General features: G+C 40.4%; 1 protein-coding gene across 1 annotated transcript; it reads left to right on the plus strand.

Annotated features, from left to right (window-relative positions):
- The first annotated feature begins 33 nt into the window (after nucleotides 1–33).
- rapgef4a (Rap guanine nucleotide exchange factor 4a) lies at nucleotides 34–18,641 on the plus strand. The gene is made up of 28 exons (XM_025063992.1): nucleotides 34–2,929; nucleotides 7,500–7,572; nucleotides 9,190–9,254; nucleotides 10,419–10,469; nucleotides 10,582–10,688; nucleotides 11,395–11,516; nucleotides 11,609–11,792; nucleotides 11,880–11,964; nucleotides 12,674–12,734; nucleotides 12,842–12,918; nucleotides 12,986–13,132; nucleotides 13,641–13,756; nucleotides 14,681–14,766; nucleotides 15,120–15,198; nucleotides 15,674–15,824; nucleotides 15,933–16,021; nucleotides 16,102–16,132; nucleotides 16,218–16,296; nucleotides 16,394–16,540; nucleotides 16,786–16,883; nucleotides 17,072–17,197; nucleotides 17,301–17,479; nucleotides 17,580–17,670; nucleotides 17,754–17,804; nucleotides 17,954–18,041; nucleotides 18,191–18,255; nucleotides 18,325–18,379; nucleotides 18,490–18,641. Exons 2-28 carry the CDS (start codon nucleotides 7,515–7,517, stop codon nucleotides 18,615–18,617), a joined length of 2,616 nt encoding a protein of 871 aa, XP_024919760.1. The 5' UTR covers nucleotides 34–2,929; nucleotides 7,500–7,514; the 3' UTR covers nucleotides 18,618–18,641.
- Nucleotides 18,642–19,167: the final 526 nt, after the last annotated feature.

Here is a 19,167-nt window from a genome sequence, read left to right on the forward strand (position 1 = left end):
AACTGTGTACATGAAACTGATTTTTGGGGTAGTGTTGATAAACACATGATCTCCCCAGAAGGGGGAGCTATAAACACTGTTAAAATGCCCAAGTGGGGAACAAAGGTTGAAGTTAAACCTTGTCTACACTTTTAAATGCTTTTTTAATTTTTAACATATTATACTGATTATTCACAAAGGAAAATGGATAATAGAAAACACAAGCAGAGGGCAGCTAGACTAAAATGGTACTTTATATAAGGTTTAATTTTAATTTTTAATGGATTTCTGCCTACTTTACTGACATTTGTTCTTGTCGTCCTGACTCAAGTTACTATTATAAATAGGGCTTTGCACCAAATTTGCACATTGCAATCTGTCTTTGGACAGACACAGCAGACATAGGCCAAGCTCCACATACACACACACACACACACACACTCTCTCTGACTGCAGCCTTAAAATCACTCCACTCTTCCTATTGTTTCCTGCTTCCGTTGGCCACTGTCATTATAACAATACAAATGTCATTTGTTTCTTTAAGGCTGTGAGGCGGCTCTGTTACACACACTCTGCTACACACACGCTGTTACACACACACTGTCCCACACTCATGTAGTCTGGACAGGAAGTCTTATTGTCACAAACCAGTTGTGACAAAATCACAAAGCTGTGGATTCACGTGTTTGTGGAACATGGTTTGAGAACCATCCCCTCACAGATGCACGTGGTTTTATTCTCTGTATATATTCAGTGTGAGCGTCTCGACTGGGAGCATGCCTGTTGGGTGGGTTGTTTCTACCGCTAGTCCACAGGAGCAGCCTGATGAACAGGAAGTGGCAGGAGCCTAACGTGCCCTTTAATTGTCCCAGCATTACTTAAGGGGGTGGGTGGAAAATAAGACAACATCAAATGGCTGGCCGTCATTGTTTAGAGAACATAAACAAATTAGTCCGGTGTAAAAGGTCATCGTCATCTCTGTTCATAGAGCTGTTTGTCCTTGATACAATAAATCAAAGTGGATTGCTAATGCATCAAGGTTAGTCTTAAAATATAAAATCAAAATACATGCAGCACAGAAATTAATTTAAAAACAAAACAAAAAACAAGTATAGGTTGATGAAGTAACATAATGATATTTAGAAAAAAACAAACTTTGTTTGCTGAAGTATATGGAACTCCACTCACTTGCCAACCATGGTCTACATAAGAGCAACAACTTAACAGAAAAACAAACAAACAAAAGATTCCAAAAACATGATTAAAGTTTAGCTTAACAACAGCTAACAGCCAACACAGCTGACAAAAACCTAAAGATTTGCCCATATGAGCTTAACACTAAAACAAAAAAATACACGATACAAAGGAACCAGCACAGATATAGCTAAAGGATAGCCAAAAGTATTGCTAACACTTATTCAAAACATACTAAAACCTAAGCCTGTGACATGTTTGCTAAAAAAGTAATCAAATGTTTTTTCCTTCAAACCCAAACTGCTGTGACGTAGTCATTTGGATCTAAGTCAGTGATAGCAAAACACTTTTTAGATATTTTAATGGCTTTAAGTTCGTTTAATATTATCAGGTAAATTTGTATGAAAATTGACAAGAAGAAAAAAATGTTGTTCTAAATAAAATCCATTGATTGTGTATAGGGATCAAATCAGGAAGCCCCTGTTCCCTTTCCGTTGTCTTTGTTCTCCCAGGGCTTTGATTCGTTTCTGTCTGTCAACAAATACAATTTGTCTTCCTGAACCGGTGCCTGCTCAGTACCAACCCTCATCTACTCAAATTTAACATGACCAACATCGGGTCTTACAAGGACTGTGGTTCCCTGAATTTACAGAAACGACTCTGTTCCATGTTTTCCGTCAGTCATGCGTGTTAGACGATGGCCAAGTACTACCACTTAGTCCTCATACCATAGATTGAGATCCACTGCACAAAACCATAAGAATAAATAAATATAAAGTTGTTGAAGAATCTTTAGTTAAAAAATTGAAAAAAGCCATAGTGGGAAACCTTTAGAGAAAATTATGATTGGAAAAAAAGTACATGAGTATGGTGCAGCGACAAAGATTATACAGAAATATATAAATAAATATTAGTCTGGTGTGTATTTTAAGAGCCAGGTTGGCTGGACCGAGACGCCTATCAAGATGGCTATAGTACAGTGTCCTACTGTGTGTGTATGAAATGCTCGTCTTGCTGAAACCCTTTGGAGGAAATGTTTGTATGCGGTTCCCTGTGTTTGATAAGCACCAAAGTCAAAGATAAGAACCCATCTGGTCTCTGTCCTTGAGAGGAAGAAACCCAGTGATAGGAAGATGATGCTGGAAGAAAGAAATCTGGAAAAGCCCGTCTGAACATCTGGGGGTTGGATGGGGTTCAGAAAAAATAAAGTCCAAGAAGAGTAAGCTGTTTGTTTCCAAGTTCAAGAAAGTGACAGAAATGAACTGTACTGAGTTTGATCAATTCACTCTACATCCTGTACACGAGCAGACTCGGCTTTATCAAGTAAATGTGGCCAAGATGAGAATGAGTGACTATTCTGTGGATGTGTGTGTGTAGAAAGAAAGCAAGGGAGTGAGTGTTTGCTACTGTGTCTCTCTCTCTGTCTCTCTCTCTCCCGCTCTCTCTCCCGGGTGCTCACTGGCTGGAGTAGGATAATCACAGAGCCGTGCTGCTGCTCAGTGGAAGTCAGCAGATGACTGTCACTCTGCTGCCCTGACACTGGCAGCTCACTCAGTGCTCAGTGGTGTCCAGATCCAGCATGTGCTGACTGACTTAGTTGACTGTGCTGGACCTCAGTGCAGGTCACTCATGACCAGTTCGACTCTGTGGGAATCTTACAATTGGATTTACATACTTGGAGTGTTTGTGGATTAGCAGGGCGTGGAGGTTCCTACAACAATAACTGGGCTGCATGGAAGGCTGGTAGGATCCACAGGTAATCTGTGACTAATTTGTGACTAACTTTTTGACTGTGTGCAAGAAATACTTTTTAAGGTTGCAGGTTAAGGTTGCTGTCGGTGGATATTTCTTTTGTTTTAAAGATGAAGTCTGCAGTATTTGCAAGTGTTCATTTGTGTTTTCTTCTGTAGATGTTGCTATGATCACAGTTTGGTTTAATTTAATTTGCTGGCTCACATTTATTGTTTGTTGTGTCTTCCTTAAATTTACACTTTAAGTTTTGGAGCATTTATATATGTATCACATAAATATCGGAAGAAGTGGGCAACAGGGCTGTTTAGGTAAACGCAGGGCACAGCGCCCCTGTTTTGTGATGCTGCACACCTCTGTAGACAGTGTGACTTAATGTAAAAAAAAAAGTCTATTCTAAAAAATGAAAACAGTCGACTGTCACAAAGCACACTGACTTTCCTTATGTTGCCTTTACTGAGTCAAACGGACACTTTACCAGCAGAGGAAAAGACGTGTGCGTGTTGTTCCTCCTTCTGCTGCAGCTCCTGCTGCTGCAGACAGTGAAATCAGTGTACACGAGCAAATGAGCATAACAAACGAACAAGCATCACTGCATTAAACCAGAATGGAGCTTCTGTCATTGGGTATTTGGATAAATGTTGATTAATTTGCAAAAAAACGAGCTCATAAATCAAATTATCAAAACGCTCTTATGACTGCATCTATGCGCTTATGTCCCAGACTAATGCCATGAGTGTAGATCATTGTTTCTCTATTTAGACAGACACTTGGGTACAGTTGGACCTGTTTTCATTTTTAGTCATTTTTTTGTAATAATTTGTAAGCAGTCATATTGCCATTGTACACAAACTGTAGAGTCAAATACACGCAACAAAATGTGTCCTCTGCATTTTACCCATCAACCCATTCCTGGGGAACAATAATAGCTTCTGAGAGGCACTCAGAGAGTGGGGTTATTGGTGGCTGAGCAACAGACCGTGGATGTAAACCTGCGGTCAGTCAGCCTTAGACACTATATAGGGAATGGATGAAAAAAGTGATGCTCGCAAGTAAATAAATAAAGTTGTAAATGAAACAACAACAAAACCAAACAGGAAACCACCAGGGGTGTGTTGTAAAGTTGTAAAGTTGTAAATGAAACAACAATAAAACCAAACAGGAAACCACCAGGGGTGTAAATAAAGAAGTCTTTAAGAAAGAAGAAAATACCAACAGGAGGCAGCACTCCTGCAGGTGAACGTGCCAACGTACACTTCTTTTGGCACTTTTAAATAGGACTGAGGAAATCAGTTTGGCTGATTCTGTGGCATGCATAGAGCTGAAACTACAGATGTGTTTTAAAATAATGGATTCTGTTATTAATAAATTGTTAAAATAAATATGTTTTTTGGAAATTGATGAAAGTCTGTTTGTCCAAAACACCATATTGGTAAGTTGTTTTTATCCTGTAGGATAAGGTGTTGGTTGATTATGATTCACAGCCTGCAGTCTCCTTCTGGGCCTTAGGTCCAACAGAATATTTTACATTCCTTCTTTAAGTTGAAAAAAAAAAACTTTGCTAAACCTGTGTTTTCTGGAAAAGGCTGCTGGATGTTGGCTATTTATTTATTTCACCTCTTGGCATTCACACAGATCAGACTTTTAATTTAATGTAAGACGAGTCAGTAAATCATTCTTGAAGGTTTCAATACATCCACTCAGAGCAGCAGATTTTTATCTTGTTCTTTGACAGATTTGTTTTATAAACATTTGCAGATAACGTCTGACTGTGGTGCTTTCTGTCTGGGAATCTAATCGTGAGCAGTGTGGACTAATCCAAAAAGTCTATTCCGTCCCCGCCTCACGCTCTGCATGTGTGTGTTCAGAAGCTTAACAAAAGTGTGGACATTATGCACAGAGATGTTTAGTTCTCCCAGTGGAGACTCTTGGTCTGTCCGTGTCTCAGTAAATGTCCATGTGCTGTCACAGCTAAGCAGTGCAGAGAAACCCATAATAAGTGAAGTAGTCGTCCATGTTCCATTTACAGCTGCAGACAGATGATGGTGATCTGTCATTGTTGTGGTCATAAATGACAGACTATAGGGAAGATGGACCGCAAATTACACAGTTTATACGTTTATATAGTGACAACCTCACATACGGTTGTTCACACTGACCAATAATAAATCTGTCACCAGATTAATCTATTATGTCAGTCAGGATGACACTGAATTATTAGCATATATGCCTCTGTAGAGTATTTGATTGCATTATTTCCAGATGTAATTTACACATTTAAGGCATGGATGTTAAAATGTATTGTAATGTAATAATTGGTACAAAAGTTTACTTTTACTCTGTTTTGTTACTTTAACTACTACAACTGAAAAAATTCTTATTGATCTGGTACATGAAAATATTTTAGAAATCTAAAATGTATAATCTACTGGATGTAGCACCGAGCTCCTTTGTCATGATGTACTGTACACCTCCAGAGGTTTTAGATAAATGAACCGTTAAAAGTTACATTTTTTACATTTTAGTGAAAACAGGAAGAGTTTGGCACTAAAGAAGCAGGAGTTTCAGAACAGCTGGTGAACATGTCATGACCAATGAGTCAGTGACATCAGTTCTAACAACAGTGCTCCTGACACACACCTGACATCCTCCTTTAAAGCTGCAGCCCCCACCCTACACACAACTTTAACCCCTCTGGGAGTACAGCACTGTTAGATCAGAGGGAATTAGTTCATTTGTTCATGAGCTGCTCACTTTAAGTGCTCCTCCCTAATCCTCCACCCTTAAACTGTGGACAAATACACAGAGGCTGTGGTTGTTGAAACGACTGTAGCAGCAGAATGACGGCAGCGCTGATTAACTCTGAATAATTAATCAGTCAGAGGTTTTCAGCCAAAAGCACATTCATTCACTCCCGTTATCAGAGAACATTGATATTATTCCAGCGTTTCACGGAGTGCAGCAGTCCTCCTGACATGATATTTTTAATTGCTCTATGAAAGAAGCCATGTCCCCCCCGTACCCTCACCAAGAGTCAGTCCCAAAAGTGATTAACTGACCTCAGAGGCTGGGATTTGATTTAAAACATGACCTGTGAGAACACATTACCATCCTGGACCACATGATTAGAGAGCTGTAGCCTTCATTGGGACTCCTCCGACCACAGAGGAGGAACCCACAGGGACGTGGTCCATCACTAAGTGGTCCGCAATCAGCTTTTTATTGACCTAGAACACAGCTTCTGTGGCACATAATCAGTTTACATCAGTCCTAAACCACAAAGGAATGTTTCTATAGCATCACGACTGACAATAAAAGATGAAAAATCAATCCACATTTAGAATTGTCTTCTAGAGGAAGGGCTTTTTGAAGGGTTTTCAAACATTATACATTTTTAATTGATACAAGGTGTGGCTTAATCGCAAGTTAATTGTAATTATATTTAAGTATGATCAATCAGGAATAATCAAGACAAGTAAGTACGTTTTTTATGTCTATTGCTGCCATTACTGTGATCTTGACAGTGGCTGGTTGAATGGAGAATGCACTTCTTTCAAACCTTTGTTGCAGTGACCGTCCTCTAACAGCATTAATCAGTCTACAGTCCCTGGTAATCCATGTGATCGTTCAGTTAGTCAGCTTGTAAGTCGTAGACTTACTCACTGCCCTGCACTCAGTGAAGCTGGTCTGATGTAAGCCAGACGTCTGACCTGAGGTTGAAGCCTCCACAAACACGTGCTGGACACTGGTTTGTGAAATAACAACGCAGACCCACTGAGTTGCAGTTTGATTTCCCACCTCTGTCATTTACTGCTCAGTAAATTTCTAAATGGTTCCTCCAGGCCGTGGTTCGACTGTGCATCAGTGGGAAAAACATGGCACGAGGCTCACCACAGCGTTTGAAGTTAGATGCTTGTTGTGTAACTGCGATGTTTCAGGGCACAGTAATGCTTTGAGACAGTTGTACTGTCACGATCACTGCAGCGTCCACGACAGGGCGCACAGACAAATTAGATTGTGTAATGTGTGGGTTGGAAAAAGGGAAACAACATCAAGCATCTCAAACTAAGATTTAGAATTTCAGTGTCATTGTTTTGTATTTTAGTCCTTAATGACTGGGCTATATTTCATGTTTACTGCTTTCTGATCAGGTTACATTAGCATTAACATGAACTAATGAGGAGAAGCTATCAAACAGCAACCTAAACAATGGATACTCATATGCTGGAGGCCTACAGAGAAGAACATTTTCCTCCTGTTGAGGGGAGAAAAAAGTAAGAACAAAGTAAGAAAAAAAAATGCAGAAAAAAGTGTCAAATTCTGTTGGACTTGGAAATGTTATGTTTAGCTATTAGATTGAAGTCTATTTTTGTGTTTCATGATAGAAGATATTTGTAAGCTAGAGATAAGGAAAAGGCTAATTACACATCTTGGTATACTGGTTTAAAATGAAAAGATTGGCCTGTACTGCTGTATTTTAATGTTGGTTGCACTGGTAAGGTTGCCATTATAAACATACACTCGTTTTTGACCTATCATTATGGTTAATCTGTTATATATTTTCTTTATTTCTCTAGAGATATCATCAGTGCATGGCAGGACTCCTGGCGCCCCCCTATGGTGTGATGGAAAGTGGTTGCGACTCTGAAAGTAAGAGACCAACAAGCACTAACAATGAACTAACAAGCAATGAATTGTTAATAATTTATATCTTTAAATTTAATTGGTTTGTCTTTTTCAATTGACTTCTTTACCGTGTGACATTTACTTCCTTGCGTGAGCACTGACCAATCTGAGCAGCAGGGTTCAGTGTAAGAATCCAGAGCTGGATGGCTTCGGGGCATCGGGTCTACTGTATGAGCTTATACAGGAAGTTGGTGTTATGATGGACACATGCCTGAGGAAATGTTTCTCAATTTCCTTTTCAGAACAAATAATCTGGTTACTAAGTTTGACTAAGAACATATGATTGGATCAGCTCTTATGTTGTTTTACTGTGTGGCTGCGTCTGCTGCATTATTTATGACTGTAACGTGCATCGGTGGACTATTGTATCTGCGGAGCTCTGAGCAATTCTGCAACATTTAGTGAAATATTTACAGAGTGCATGCACTATTCATGACATACACAGATTCATTTGCGCTGCAATCAGGCAGGGGTTTGTTCTCTGCAGCAAACATCAACTTCTCACAATGAACTCATTCAGTTTGACTCTTCCTAAAAGCAGCGCTAAGTACTAGCACATCTGTTTGTCTCAGGAAACTTAACTTTACTGTTTTCTGTTTTTTCAAACGTGCCCATGGTGATGCTCTTACGTGCGTTGCCTCTGTTTATGCGACACAGCTTTAGAGCATAGAGTGAAAAGAGAAAGGACAAAATAAAAAAGATGAATTGAAAGTTGAGAGTTATGTGTCATCAGAGCAGCAGTGAAGCAGAGAAAAGAAATGACATTGAGTTTTGTTCATAATTCTATACAATGACCTTTGGTTCAGCATCTCTTAAAACAAATATCGAAATTATACATCGTCATGTATGTCGGTAGTCAAAAAGCTCTGCATGTGTCCACCTAGTGGCTACTAATTGAAATGCAAATTGAAATGCAAATCTATTATAATAATGACAACAATGATGACAACAGCAAAATCCAACAGGCCACAGAATTTGTAAGAGTGACTAGAAATGATATCGCAAGGAAAACGTCACGTGACTCAGATCTATTTCCTGGACCTATGGAGCAAAGGTCTAACGTTACACATCCACCGGTGCCTGGTTCCAGTTTTTATGTATAAATTGGATCTGTATCTGTTCTGTGGCATCAGCTTCTGCAGGGCACGTCTAAGAATAGCTGGGCTTCTTCCCTGCAGATGCATGTGTGACTGGACAACCTTCACACAGGGCAGTGCATCCTGCAGGGAAACAGTGCAGCTCAGAATGAAAGGTCTGAACACTGACGTGTGACCACACCCCTCGGCTCTGACAAGCCCCCTGCAGGACTGTCACATTAAATGCAGACACTTCACTGCATCTGTGGGGAAACACCCACACCTGTTATACTGTGTGTACTACAGTAGACAGATCATGAAGTAGGAATCAGTACTTTGAACAGGTCAAGCAGTTTTTTTTAGCATTTAGCAAGCCGCCCTTGCACGCAGAGAGTTCAATTCCTAGAGGAACCACATATCCCTAATGGCGCCTCCTGTGGCAGCCTGTGTCGGTTGCAAAGACTCACACTAGATTTCCTGTAAATTTTCCTCTGTTTCCCAAAAGGAACGCTGGAAAATGAGAAGCTGAGCAAAAACACCTTGGTATCCAGCTCCAAACATCAGAACCAGGTAACATCATTATTCTGACAAAGTTCAGAATAACTTCAAAATTCACAAGATTATTATTCAGCCCCATGTCCTTCAGTGAGATCTAACACTTTTTTTACATAACTAAATTACTTTTCCTAACCTATGACAGCAATTCATAGCCTTTTGAATAGATTTGCAATTCTAAATCTTTTTTTCTCCAGATTTTGAAAGTCTAGTTAAAATTATCTAGTGTAGGTCATAATTCTTTATTTTAATTTAATTTTTTTATTTTTAAAACCAGGAATTGTAACATTGTACCTGGGGTTTGTTAAACATTATTTTTAAGTAAGACTGTATAAAAGCGGGGGGGGGGGTATTTCAATATAACACACACACACACACAAATATATGTATTTATATACATGGTTCATGCCTTTGCAGTCATCATTTTTACTTTAAAGTAAAGTGAAGTATGGACTGTGAAAATAATTATTCCTTCTCGTTCTAATTCTACTCCTCAGTATGGAGACTGGCCTGGAAGTTTATTTAAAATGAGCCTAAATATAAATAAGGTGACTGCAGCTCCTGTCTCCGTCCTGCACAGTTCCTGTCCCACCTCCTGGTTTCCTGACCTCTGGTTGATAACAGGCCACTAGAGTAGATTTATGATCCTGTGTTCTTTCTTCCAACATGACGGCAAGACCACTACATAAACAGTTAGCATTTCATAACATGTTCCAATTGTGTAATGTCAAATAGCAAATATGCACCACGGCAGATTGAGTTTGACTGTTAAAATAAATAAAAGATGAGGTTGTAAAGGCAGCGTCTCAGAAGGCAAGAGTTAAATCTGCTCTTGGAAGTGGACTGAGATCCGTTTTAAATGTCACAGCCCTGTAGTCAGGCCGGGGGAGAGAGGGAGAGGGGGAAACACCTACTCATTATCCACGTCCCATTACAAGAAGTGAAAACATCCGTCAGCGTTAAAGGAACACACCTTGACTGTGTGTCACAACCAACACAGCAGAACCTCTGGTTTAATGTGAAGTGACAGGTGATAAACACCATTAATGTCAACAGTGAGTCAGAGTGAGGATGTTCTGCAGCTCAGTGGGAAAAATCAACACTTTTGTTATTCTGATTTGTTTGACTTTTTTCTGATTTACTGGAAAGGTTTAAGTCTAGTTTTGTTATATTTTGCAGATGCCGTTTATTGAAAGCCCCCACGAAGCTCGTCCTAAATGCATTCCTCAGGTAGTAAAGCCAGTGAGTCTGTGTTTGGGTGGTAACGTTACTTACTAATTTGACAGCTGCTCAGTTGGACGCTGTAGTTCCGCTGTGACGTAACTTGATTTCTTCTGTGCAGGTGCACTCTGAGAAGATCTTACACGCTGGGAAGGTTCTTCGTAATGCCATCCTCTCCGCATCGCCCCACATGATCAGAGACAGGAAGTACCATCTGAAAACAAACAGGTTGGATGTTGATTTGAACAAAAATATTAAAAATTAATTATGAATATAAATTCAAAAAAGTAAAGAATTGTTTAAAGAGGAAAATAAAGTTAAAAGTCAGTGTGCTACAGCAGTTTTCTTTTTATAATAAAAAGTTATCTTTTATAATAACCTTCTGTTAGCCTCACAGACTCTCTCTCAGAATCTCAGAGGTGCTTCACAGTAAAAATACAGCTCCTTTTCACTTAATTTAAGACAAAGTTAACCACTTTTCTGAAAGTTCACTGACTCCACTGCAGACCCCAGATCAGTACCATAGGGTACTTTATCATTTATTTCCTTTAAAAGAGAATGTACTCTCCAGGTTTCTCAGGAACAGGACTGGTGAGTAAGTGTAATAATAAACAACAACAACAGCATGGCAGCAGACATACTGATGGAGTGAGCAGTGTTTCAAGTGGGACAGCTCTGTTCGTTTTTAACATTTAGTTCCACTTGACTTGACAGCTGTCACTTTCATCACTACACAGGTTTCAGATATTGTACTTAGAGTTAACAAAAAGAGAGTACGGTAACAAAACGTTTTTATTTTGTCTTGTTTCTGTTTACTGTAGTCCAGGAATGACCACCACAGTCTACTGTTGATTTGTTTTTAAATGCTAGCTCAGGTAACCCCACCCCGATCACTGCATTACCTGTCAACTCTTTCTGTTCTGTCCTCCTGTAGTCAGTGCTGTGTGGGGACAGAGTTGGTGGACTGGCTGATTCAGCAGAGCTCCTGTGTCCACTCTCGGGGTCAGGCTGTGGGTATGTGGCAGGTGCTGGTGGAGGAGGAAGTTCTCAACCATGGTGAGGCTGCAACTGTGCACATGTATAATTCAGTCATAAAAGGCAGAATTAAAAAGCATGCTGTGTTATTTGGCTGTATGTTGGTCAAACAGTGGATCAGGAGCAGAGTTTCCAGGACAAATACCTCTTCTACCGCTTCCTGGAAGACGAACAGGACGATGCCCTTTTGCCCAGTGAGGCGGAGAGGCAGGAGAGCCAGGAGGAGCTGCAGGACACTCTGCTCCTCCTGTCACAGATTGGACCTGATGCTCACATGAGGATGATTCTGAGGAAACAGTAGGACTTTTGCAGCCATGTTTGATAAATTCCATCAGCAGGGGGTGATGTTCTACATATTTACCTATATGTTATTTTATTTTCCAGCCCGTCTGAAAGGACAGCAGATGATCTAGAAATCATTTATGAGGAGCTGCTCCACATAAAGGCTTTATCTCATCTGACCACTACTGTGAGTGGATATGGGACGTCTTCACTGGACTCTGAAATTGTTTTTTGTCCCCCGTGGTGGTTAAAATTGTGATCGGCTCATCAGACGCCTTGGTCCCTTTACAATCAGCACAGAAACAGCGATGTAAGGAGGTGCAGAGATGAAAACACACACTGGCGTGGACTCTGTGTCTTATACTAATAATATTTAACAACAGGATAAAAAAAGAAAAACAGAAAGATGGGCTTCACAAACACATTTGTATCCCAATCATCATCTCATGAATGGATGATGATTGTGATATGAATAGATGTCTTATATAGCTGTTGCTATTGCCCAGTAGGGGGCATTTTTTAAACTTACTGTTACTGCAACAAACGTATATTTCCTTCCTGATCCAACCTGGGATTTGGGTACTGCAGCAGGTGGTATGGAGCCAAGAGCCCTCTGGTGGCAGATGAGGGTCCTGTCCCTGCGCCACTCCAGCTCCCTATGCATTAATATGACACAGTACATTTACAACAATTAGCCTTGTTTGGAGTCATGTTAGGGACAGATGAATACCTGTTTTCCGGCCTCTAACAGTAGTTTAAAGAAGATTCTTTTTTCTGCTGCTGAAACTGTTACTTTAAAGAGAAGTGGGCACAGTTGGGTTGCTGCGTGTTGCATCACTGGGTAAAATGACAGCATTTTGTTATTTTTCTAAATGTTGTGTCTCTCTCCTGCACAGGTAAAACAAGAACTGGCAGGAGTGCTGATGTTTGAGTCCCGTGCAAAGACAGGAACAGTGTGTAAGTGTTCATGAAGTTTCATAACTGCCTCATAGAGTAAATATTAACCCAAAAAATACCAGAAAAGTTATTGCTCTGTTTCTGATATGATTTCTTTTTCTTCCCAGTGTTTAATCAGGGGGAGGAGGGCACCTCCTGGTACATTATTCTCAAAGGTTCCGTCAACGTTGTCATCCATGGGAAGGTACGGTGTATGTTCAAACAGGTTGTTCACATTACGATGATGATACTCAACTTGTGGTGCTCCTCAGGGTGTAGTTTGTACTCTTCATGAAGGTGACGACTTCGGGAAGCTGGCTCTGGTCAATGACGCCCCGCGGGCTGCGTCTATTGTCCTGAGAGAAGACAACTGTCACTTCTTGAGAGTGGACAAGGAGGACTTCAACAGGATTCTGAGGGTGAGATTCTGTCTCACGAGCATCACTGTTATTAAAGCAGCAGCAGTGCCCTCTGTTGGCTCAGCCTCAACAATGCAACCATGATTGTTGCTCCCAAAAGAGGAGCAATTTTTCCAGTCATTCCACTAAATCATAACAGGGAATTCAAACCAGTGGCTGTAATCATAAAATGTATGGTATTTTATTAGGAACAATGTGACACTGTGTTTATAGTACATTAGGAGATTGAACTAAAGACTTCCATTAATATGTATCTACACACCTCTCATCCCATACATGAGAAAACTTTTAAAATATTCTCTTAATTCAGTCCACACCAGAGGCCAGAGAACTCCCACCAGAACCAGAAACAACTCATTTCTGTTTTAAACCCTGTGGGCTTCACTCCCGTTGGAAGTGACATCTCTAAAAACACTTTAACACCTCTCAGTGTTATGGTTTTACCTCAGAGGACTCATGAAGAAAGACAAACCCTTGTCTGTCTTTTTGTGGACATGTGTCTGTGTAGGACGTAGAGGCAAACACGGTGCGGCTGAAGGAGCATGGTCAGGATGTCCTGGTGCTGGAGAAGAGCCTCTGCAGCAGTCGGACCTCAGACCACCAGGCCTCGACTTCCCACTACAAGTGAGTAAACACAGTCTTCACTGCATTCAGTGTGTGTGTGTGTGTGTGTGTGTGTGTTCACAGACAGAAGCTGTAGACTGGGAAGAACAGGATTAGTAATTCTACCCCTCCCACCACTGTTCAATTTGGCTTTTATTTATGGCACACGTGTTAAACTCAGGCCCGGGGGCCAAATGTATATAACCCCTATATACTGGCAGAATTTGTAGTATTAGCGGTGTATGTGCTATGTTATAGCACATACATTTAATTAATATTTATAAATATATGTAATATAAATAACATATGTATATAATATATACATATACGTAGTATAATGTACATGTTATTTTATAAAAGATATAATGATAGATTGAATGCAGGGTAATGACCCTGCCTTATATGACTTTAATACAACAGTGACTATTAGGTGCTAACTGTTTCCTCACTTCAGAGGCAACACAAGCCCAAAACAGCGCTGTCCTCTGTGTTCAACAAGTGTCTTGACAGAGTTGCTGTAACACAGAGAGACACTGTGTTGGTAATAACGGTAAAAGCAGGTCTGGCAGGTCACAGTTACTCATTCAGGGTCTCTCTAAGGTATAAAACTGTCACATCTGTGTTCTCCTCTGAGAACATTGTTTTTGTCATTGTTCCTGCAACACTGTTATCGAGTAATGACAAAAATAGTACTGAATTGCGTTTGTTCTCAGAGAAACAAGCCGACTTTACCGACAGCTCTTGGCCCAGACCACTCTTATCTTAATGGCCAGGGAAAGGTTGTAAATCAGAAGTGTTATCACACGAAGCAATCACACACACACACACACACACACAAGTTCAAGTAACTCAGAATGTGTGGAGGCGTCGCAGACGTGTCATTAGACTCTGAAATCTAGTGTTTGCTGATTAGTGAAGGCTGTGTTTTTCTCTGTGCTGCTCCAGATACAAGGTAATGTCGGGGACGCCCGAGAAGATTTTGGAGCACCTCCTCGAAATGATGAGACTGGATTCTCAGTTCCCAGAGTCAGGTAATCCACAGTTCAGCATGAAGCATTCTGAATGATGACAGTTTAGAAGCATCTAATCAATGTGATGATCATTTATTACCAAGGCTTTTCTCTCTGTGGAGAGTGTTTATTCCCCTCGCCCCTCGGCTCAGCATCTCTCTGGCTCGTCCTCCGCCTCCTCTGCACTGACCTGCTTGTTCTCATCTATAATTAGCCACACATCACAGAGTTGATCTAATTACTCTCACTCCTGTGGATACATGTGGTTTTCTGTTGCCTGCGGAGGCGACACAGACAGGGCCATGTGGCCGGCGGCCCTGTGGCTCTTTGATGTGCTCTGTGTTTGACTCCAGCGTCTCTCTTCTCTGTCGTAGACTCAGCCTTACACGACTTTCTACTCACGCACTGCGTCTTCATTCCAAGCAATCAACTCTGTCCTGTCTTGATGGCTCAATATCCTTTGAGATTCAGGTCACTCTAATGACACCTTATATTTAGTACATGTACTACCACTGTTATGTAATATTGCTGTCATGGCACCAAAACTTTAACCATCGCATTTCAACAAACAAACAGCACCTAAATATTAGCTGCACAATTAGCCTCAGAAAGAAAGCCTGCCCAAAGTAGCTTAAGCCTTAAGCTAGCAGGAGTGTGAAATTGCTAAACGTTACTTCATAAAAATACCTCAAAAATGTAGCCAAAAGTAGCTTTTAATTTTAGTAACAAGAATCCTCCCGAACATATCCAGAATTAGCCTGAAATTAATAGCAATAGTTGAAAATATATAAAATATGTCAGTTAAAAACAGAACAAATCCTTCTGCAGATATCCAGCAAAAGTAGCAAAAATTGCAAAAGGTGAAAATACATTATCTCAAAAATGAGTCCAAAGATGACTTAAAGTTTGACCTTTAACCTTGGAGCACCTATCATGCCCAGGCCTTACAAGGTTCTGAGCAGGAGAAGCTGGACTACACACTGAACAACAAGCGCAGGGTGATCTGTCTGGTGGTGCAGTGGGCAGGTGTCCATGGAGATCACCTGCAGGACGAGGGCGTTTTGGTAGACTTTCTTCAGGTAAATATATGTTGTATATTATTTATTATTACGTGGCTGAAGGCTATCTGCTATCAGTTTGCTGCGGTCTCAGTGGAGAAGTTTGACTCTTTTTTGACGACTCTGCAGAACTTTTTCATGGCAGTTTCTGAAGATGCCAAAACTATTCCAGCTCTGGGGGATCAGCTTCCACAACTGGAGACAATAGTGAAGCACAAGTGAGTGAAGCTAAATGATAACAATGTATGATATACCCAGTGCTGTCGATGATGCCCAACTTTATATTTCCTTGTCACAGCACTGAAGATAGCAACGTCTCACAAAAAAAGGTAAAAAGAATCCCTCCGTCAGTGATGAGGCAGAGATGGTTCAACACCACCAGCCTTTAAACCTCAACTTTTAATTGTGTTCCAGCACAAAGTTCTACTGCGACAGTTCAGCGTGGGGAACGATAAGCTTCAGAAACATCAGACCATCAGAAGTAATGATGAAAGTGAGTAAAAGGGATCATCTCTTCAAATATGACAATAAATTGTCCTGGACCTTTGTGACTTTTTTGATCCCTCCTTTTCTGTGATTCCTTCCTCCAGTTTTATTCAAAGTCTACTGTTGCGACCACACCTACACCACCATCAGGGTTCTGGTGGCTACGTCAGTCAGAGAAGTCATCAACGCTGTAGCTGATAAACTGGGGTCGGCAGACGACCCGCTCCTGGGCAACCTCAGTTCAGCGGGAGGTGAGAGAAGCGGCAGGAACAAGACGACACCACAGAGATTCACAGCCATTGGTGTACTATAAATACCTGGCTGATTTAGTGAGAAATCCTGGTGCAGAAAAAACTGTAGATAAAAGTTTTCTCTTCTTTTCTTTTTCTATAAGGTATAGGTATAAGATAAGCAAATTAGAATTATTTTTATATTAGCATTAAAATATATTTTCCCCAAGACTCAATGGTTTATCATTATCATTATATATTCATAGAAAAAGTGATCTTCAGAGCCAGTGATGTGTCAGTGTTCTCCACTCTCAGCATCAACGGACGACTGTTTGTCTGTCGGAGGGATCAGCTGGATTCTCTGGTGTGTTCATGTTTCTGAGCAGAGTGAATGACATCCATTATCACACAATAATAATATGTTTTGTTATTATAATAATAATTATTATTATTAGTGGTAGTAGTATAATAATTATTATTATTTACTGCATAGATTACTATGTATAATTGAACAAATTGTATTTGAACGACAAATTGTTCACCTTTTTCCAGACCCCTTTGCCGGAGCAGGAAGGCCCCACCGTGGGGTCTTTGTCCACTTTTGAGCTGATGAGCTCTAAGGATGTGGCGTATCACATGACCTGCTATGACTGGGAGCTTTTCAACTCTGTCCATGAGGTAACTCTTTAGCTGCCCTGATTATATATAAATTATAACCATATTCTTTTTGTGCTTGTATGTTGTAGCGTTCCTGTTGTGTTTCTTTGTGTGCCTCCTGCAGCTTGAGCTCATCTACCACACATTTGGGAGACAAAATGTGAAGAAAACCACTGTGAACCTGGATCTGTTCCTCAGGAGGTTCAATGAAATTCAGTTCTGGGTGATTTCAGAGATGTGTCTGTGTCCTCAGCTCAGCAAGAGGGTTCAACTTCTCAAGAAGTACATCAAGATTGCTGCCCAGTGTGTTGACCCTTCATCGCTGCACCCAATTTCATTCAACTCTGATTGTAGTTTTGTGAATTTCCTACCTCTTCTGATCTTTTACTGTTTCCTGTCAAAGCTTTAAGGAATACAGGAACCTAAACGCCTTCTTTGCAGTCATTATGGGCCTGAGTAACCCAGCAGTGTGCCGCCTGAATCAGACCTGGGAGGTGGGTGATGATTGAATTTTTTTCTTTTTTCGAAAATACTAAAATCTTAAAGGGAAATCAACCTTCTCTGCCTGTGTTCACAGAAACTACCCAGCAAATTCAAAAAGTTTTACAGTGAATTTGAAAACCTGATGGTGAGTGGAGGCATCAAGATATTTCACTGTCAGATCGTCACTGTAGGTTAAGCAGCGTCATCACCTTCACCATCACCTTAGCCAGTACTGAGACAGATCCATTTAGGACAGTGAATGCAGATCTCAGATCAGTGTGACTGTCTCCACAGGATCCATCCAGGAACCACAGAGTCTACAGACTCACAGTGTCCAAACTGCAGCCTCCCATCATTCCTTTCATGCCGCTGCTGATCAAAGGTAGGATCATTACATTTAATCCTAAAATGTTTTCTAAAGTAAAGTCTTGAGCAGATAAAAAGCAGGTGATAACTTTGCATTTATTATGATTTCTTTAAATTTTACTGTATTTAAAAAAAAAAGTATAACCTAAACTGTCTCACTTCCAGACATGACATTCACTCACGAGGGCAACAAGACGTTCATTGACAAGTTGGTCAATTTTGAAAAAATGGTGAGATTCTGCTGGTGAAATGTGAAAGTTATCCTTATTTTGTGTTAAATATATCTCTTTACCTTCCAGAGAATGATAGCTAATACAGTGAAGATAGTGAGACACTGTCGGAGTCAGACTTTCTGTAAGTCCCTAATAATTAGACAGTATAAATTACAGACATTTTCTATTCCTGAAACGTTGGTTCTTTTCAAACAACCACAAATCTGTGTTATATGTTCTTGTTCTTCCCAGGCCCAGTTTTTCCTCTGGCCAACAAGCAACATCCAGAGGTTCAGACCTACGTCCGTCATCTCAACGTGATAGACAACCAGCGGACACTAACTCAGCTCTCTCATGGCCTGGAACCTCCCAGGACATGAGGCCTCTCAGGGACACAAATGTTACTGCTTTATTTCATGACTTGTTACTACAGTGGGTTGGAATTACCTCATTTCCTGGCAGTCACAGGAAGAACCTAACGATGGATCGCATCACAAAAAAATTGGTTTGGATGCGGTGACTTGACTTGTTAAGTCTTTTATTACAGTCATTTGTAAAAGTGCAACAAGTGTAATTGTTGACAGGTGAAGTGCCTCTCATATCACTGTGCTGGAGAAAACACTGTCATCTCAACTCTAACTTAATCAAGAAGCTCCGCAGATGATCTGTACAACAGGAGATGACATCATTTCAGATTATTTAATAGAGTTTTACATATTCCCATTCCATTATGTAATGTTTAATTTCTTGTTTAACAATGATATCCCTCATATCTGTTTGAAAACTTTTGTAACAAACTGTATTTGTACCTCTTTAAATTCTCGTGCTGTATATTATGTACAAAATTATTTATTTTGACTTTCAGCATGCAGATGTTTACGAACTGGTTCTAAAATGTACTTTGTATTCGTGTGAGCACATTGTACATGT

This window comes from Cynoglossus semilaevis, chromosome 16 (assembly GCF_000523025.1).
Source record: "Cynoglossus semilaevis isolate Cse_v1.0 chromosome 16, Cse_v1.0, whole genome shotgun sequence".
In the NCBI taxonomy this organism is placed as follows: Eukaryota; Metazoa; Chordata; class Actinopteri; order Pleuronectiformes; family Cynoglossidae; genus Cynoglossus; species Cynoglossus semilaevis.

Bases quoted from the DNA above. Each gene is read 5' to 3' on its own strand.
- rapgef4a (XM_025063992.1), top strand. From the start codon at position 7,515: ATGGCAGGACTCCTGGCGCCCCCCTATGGTGTGATGGAAAGTGGTTGC. The intron at 15,825-15,932 runs GTAAATATATGT...ACGACTCTGCAG, and splicing joins TTTTGGTAGACTTTCTTCAG to AACTTTTTCATGGCAGTTTC. The intron at 16,884-17,071 runs GTGTGTTCATGT...ACCTTTTTCCAG, and splicing joins GGGATCAGCTGGATTCTCTG to ACCCCTTTGCCGGAGCAGGA.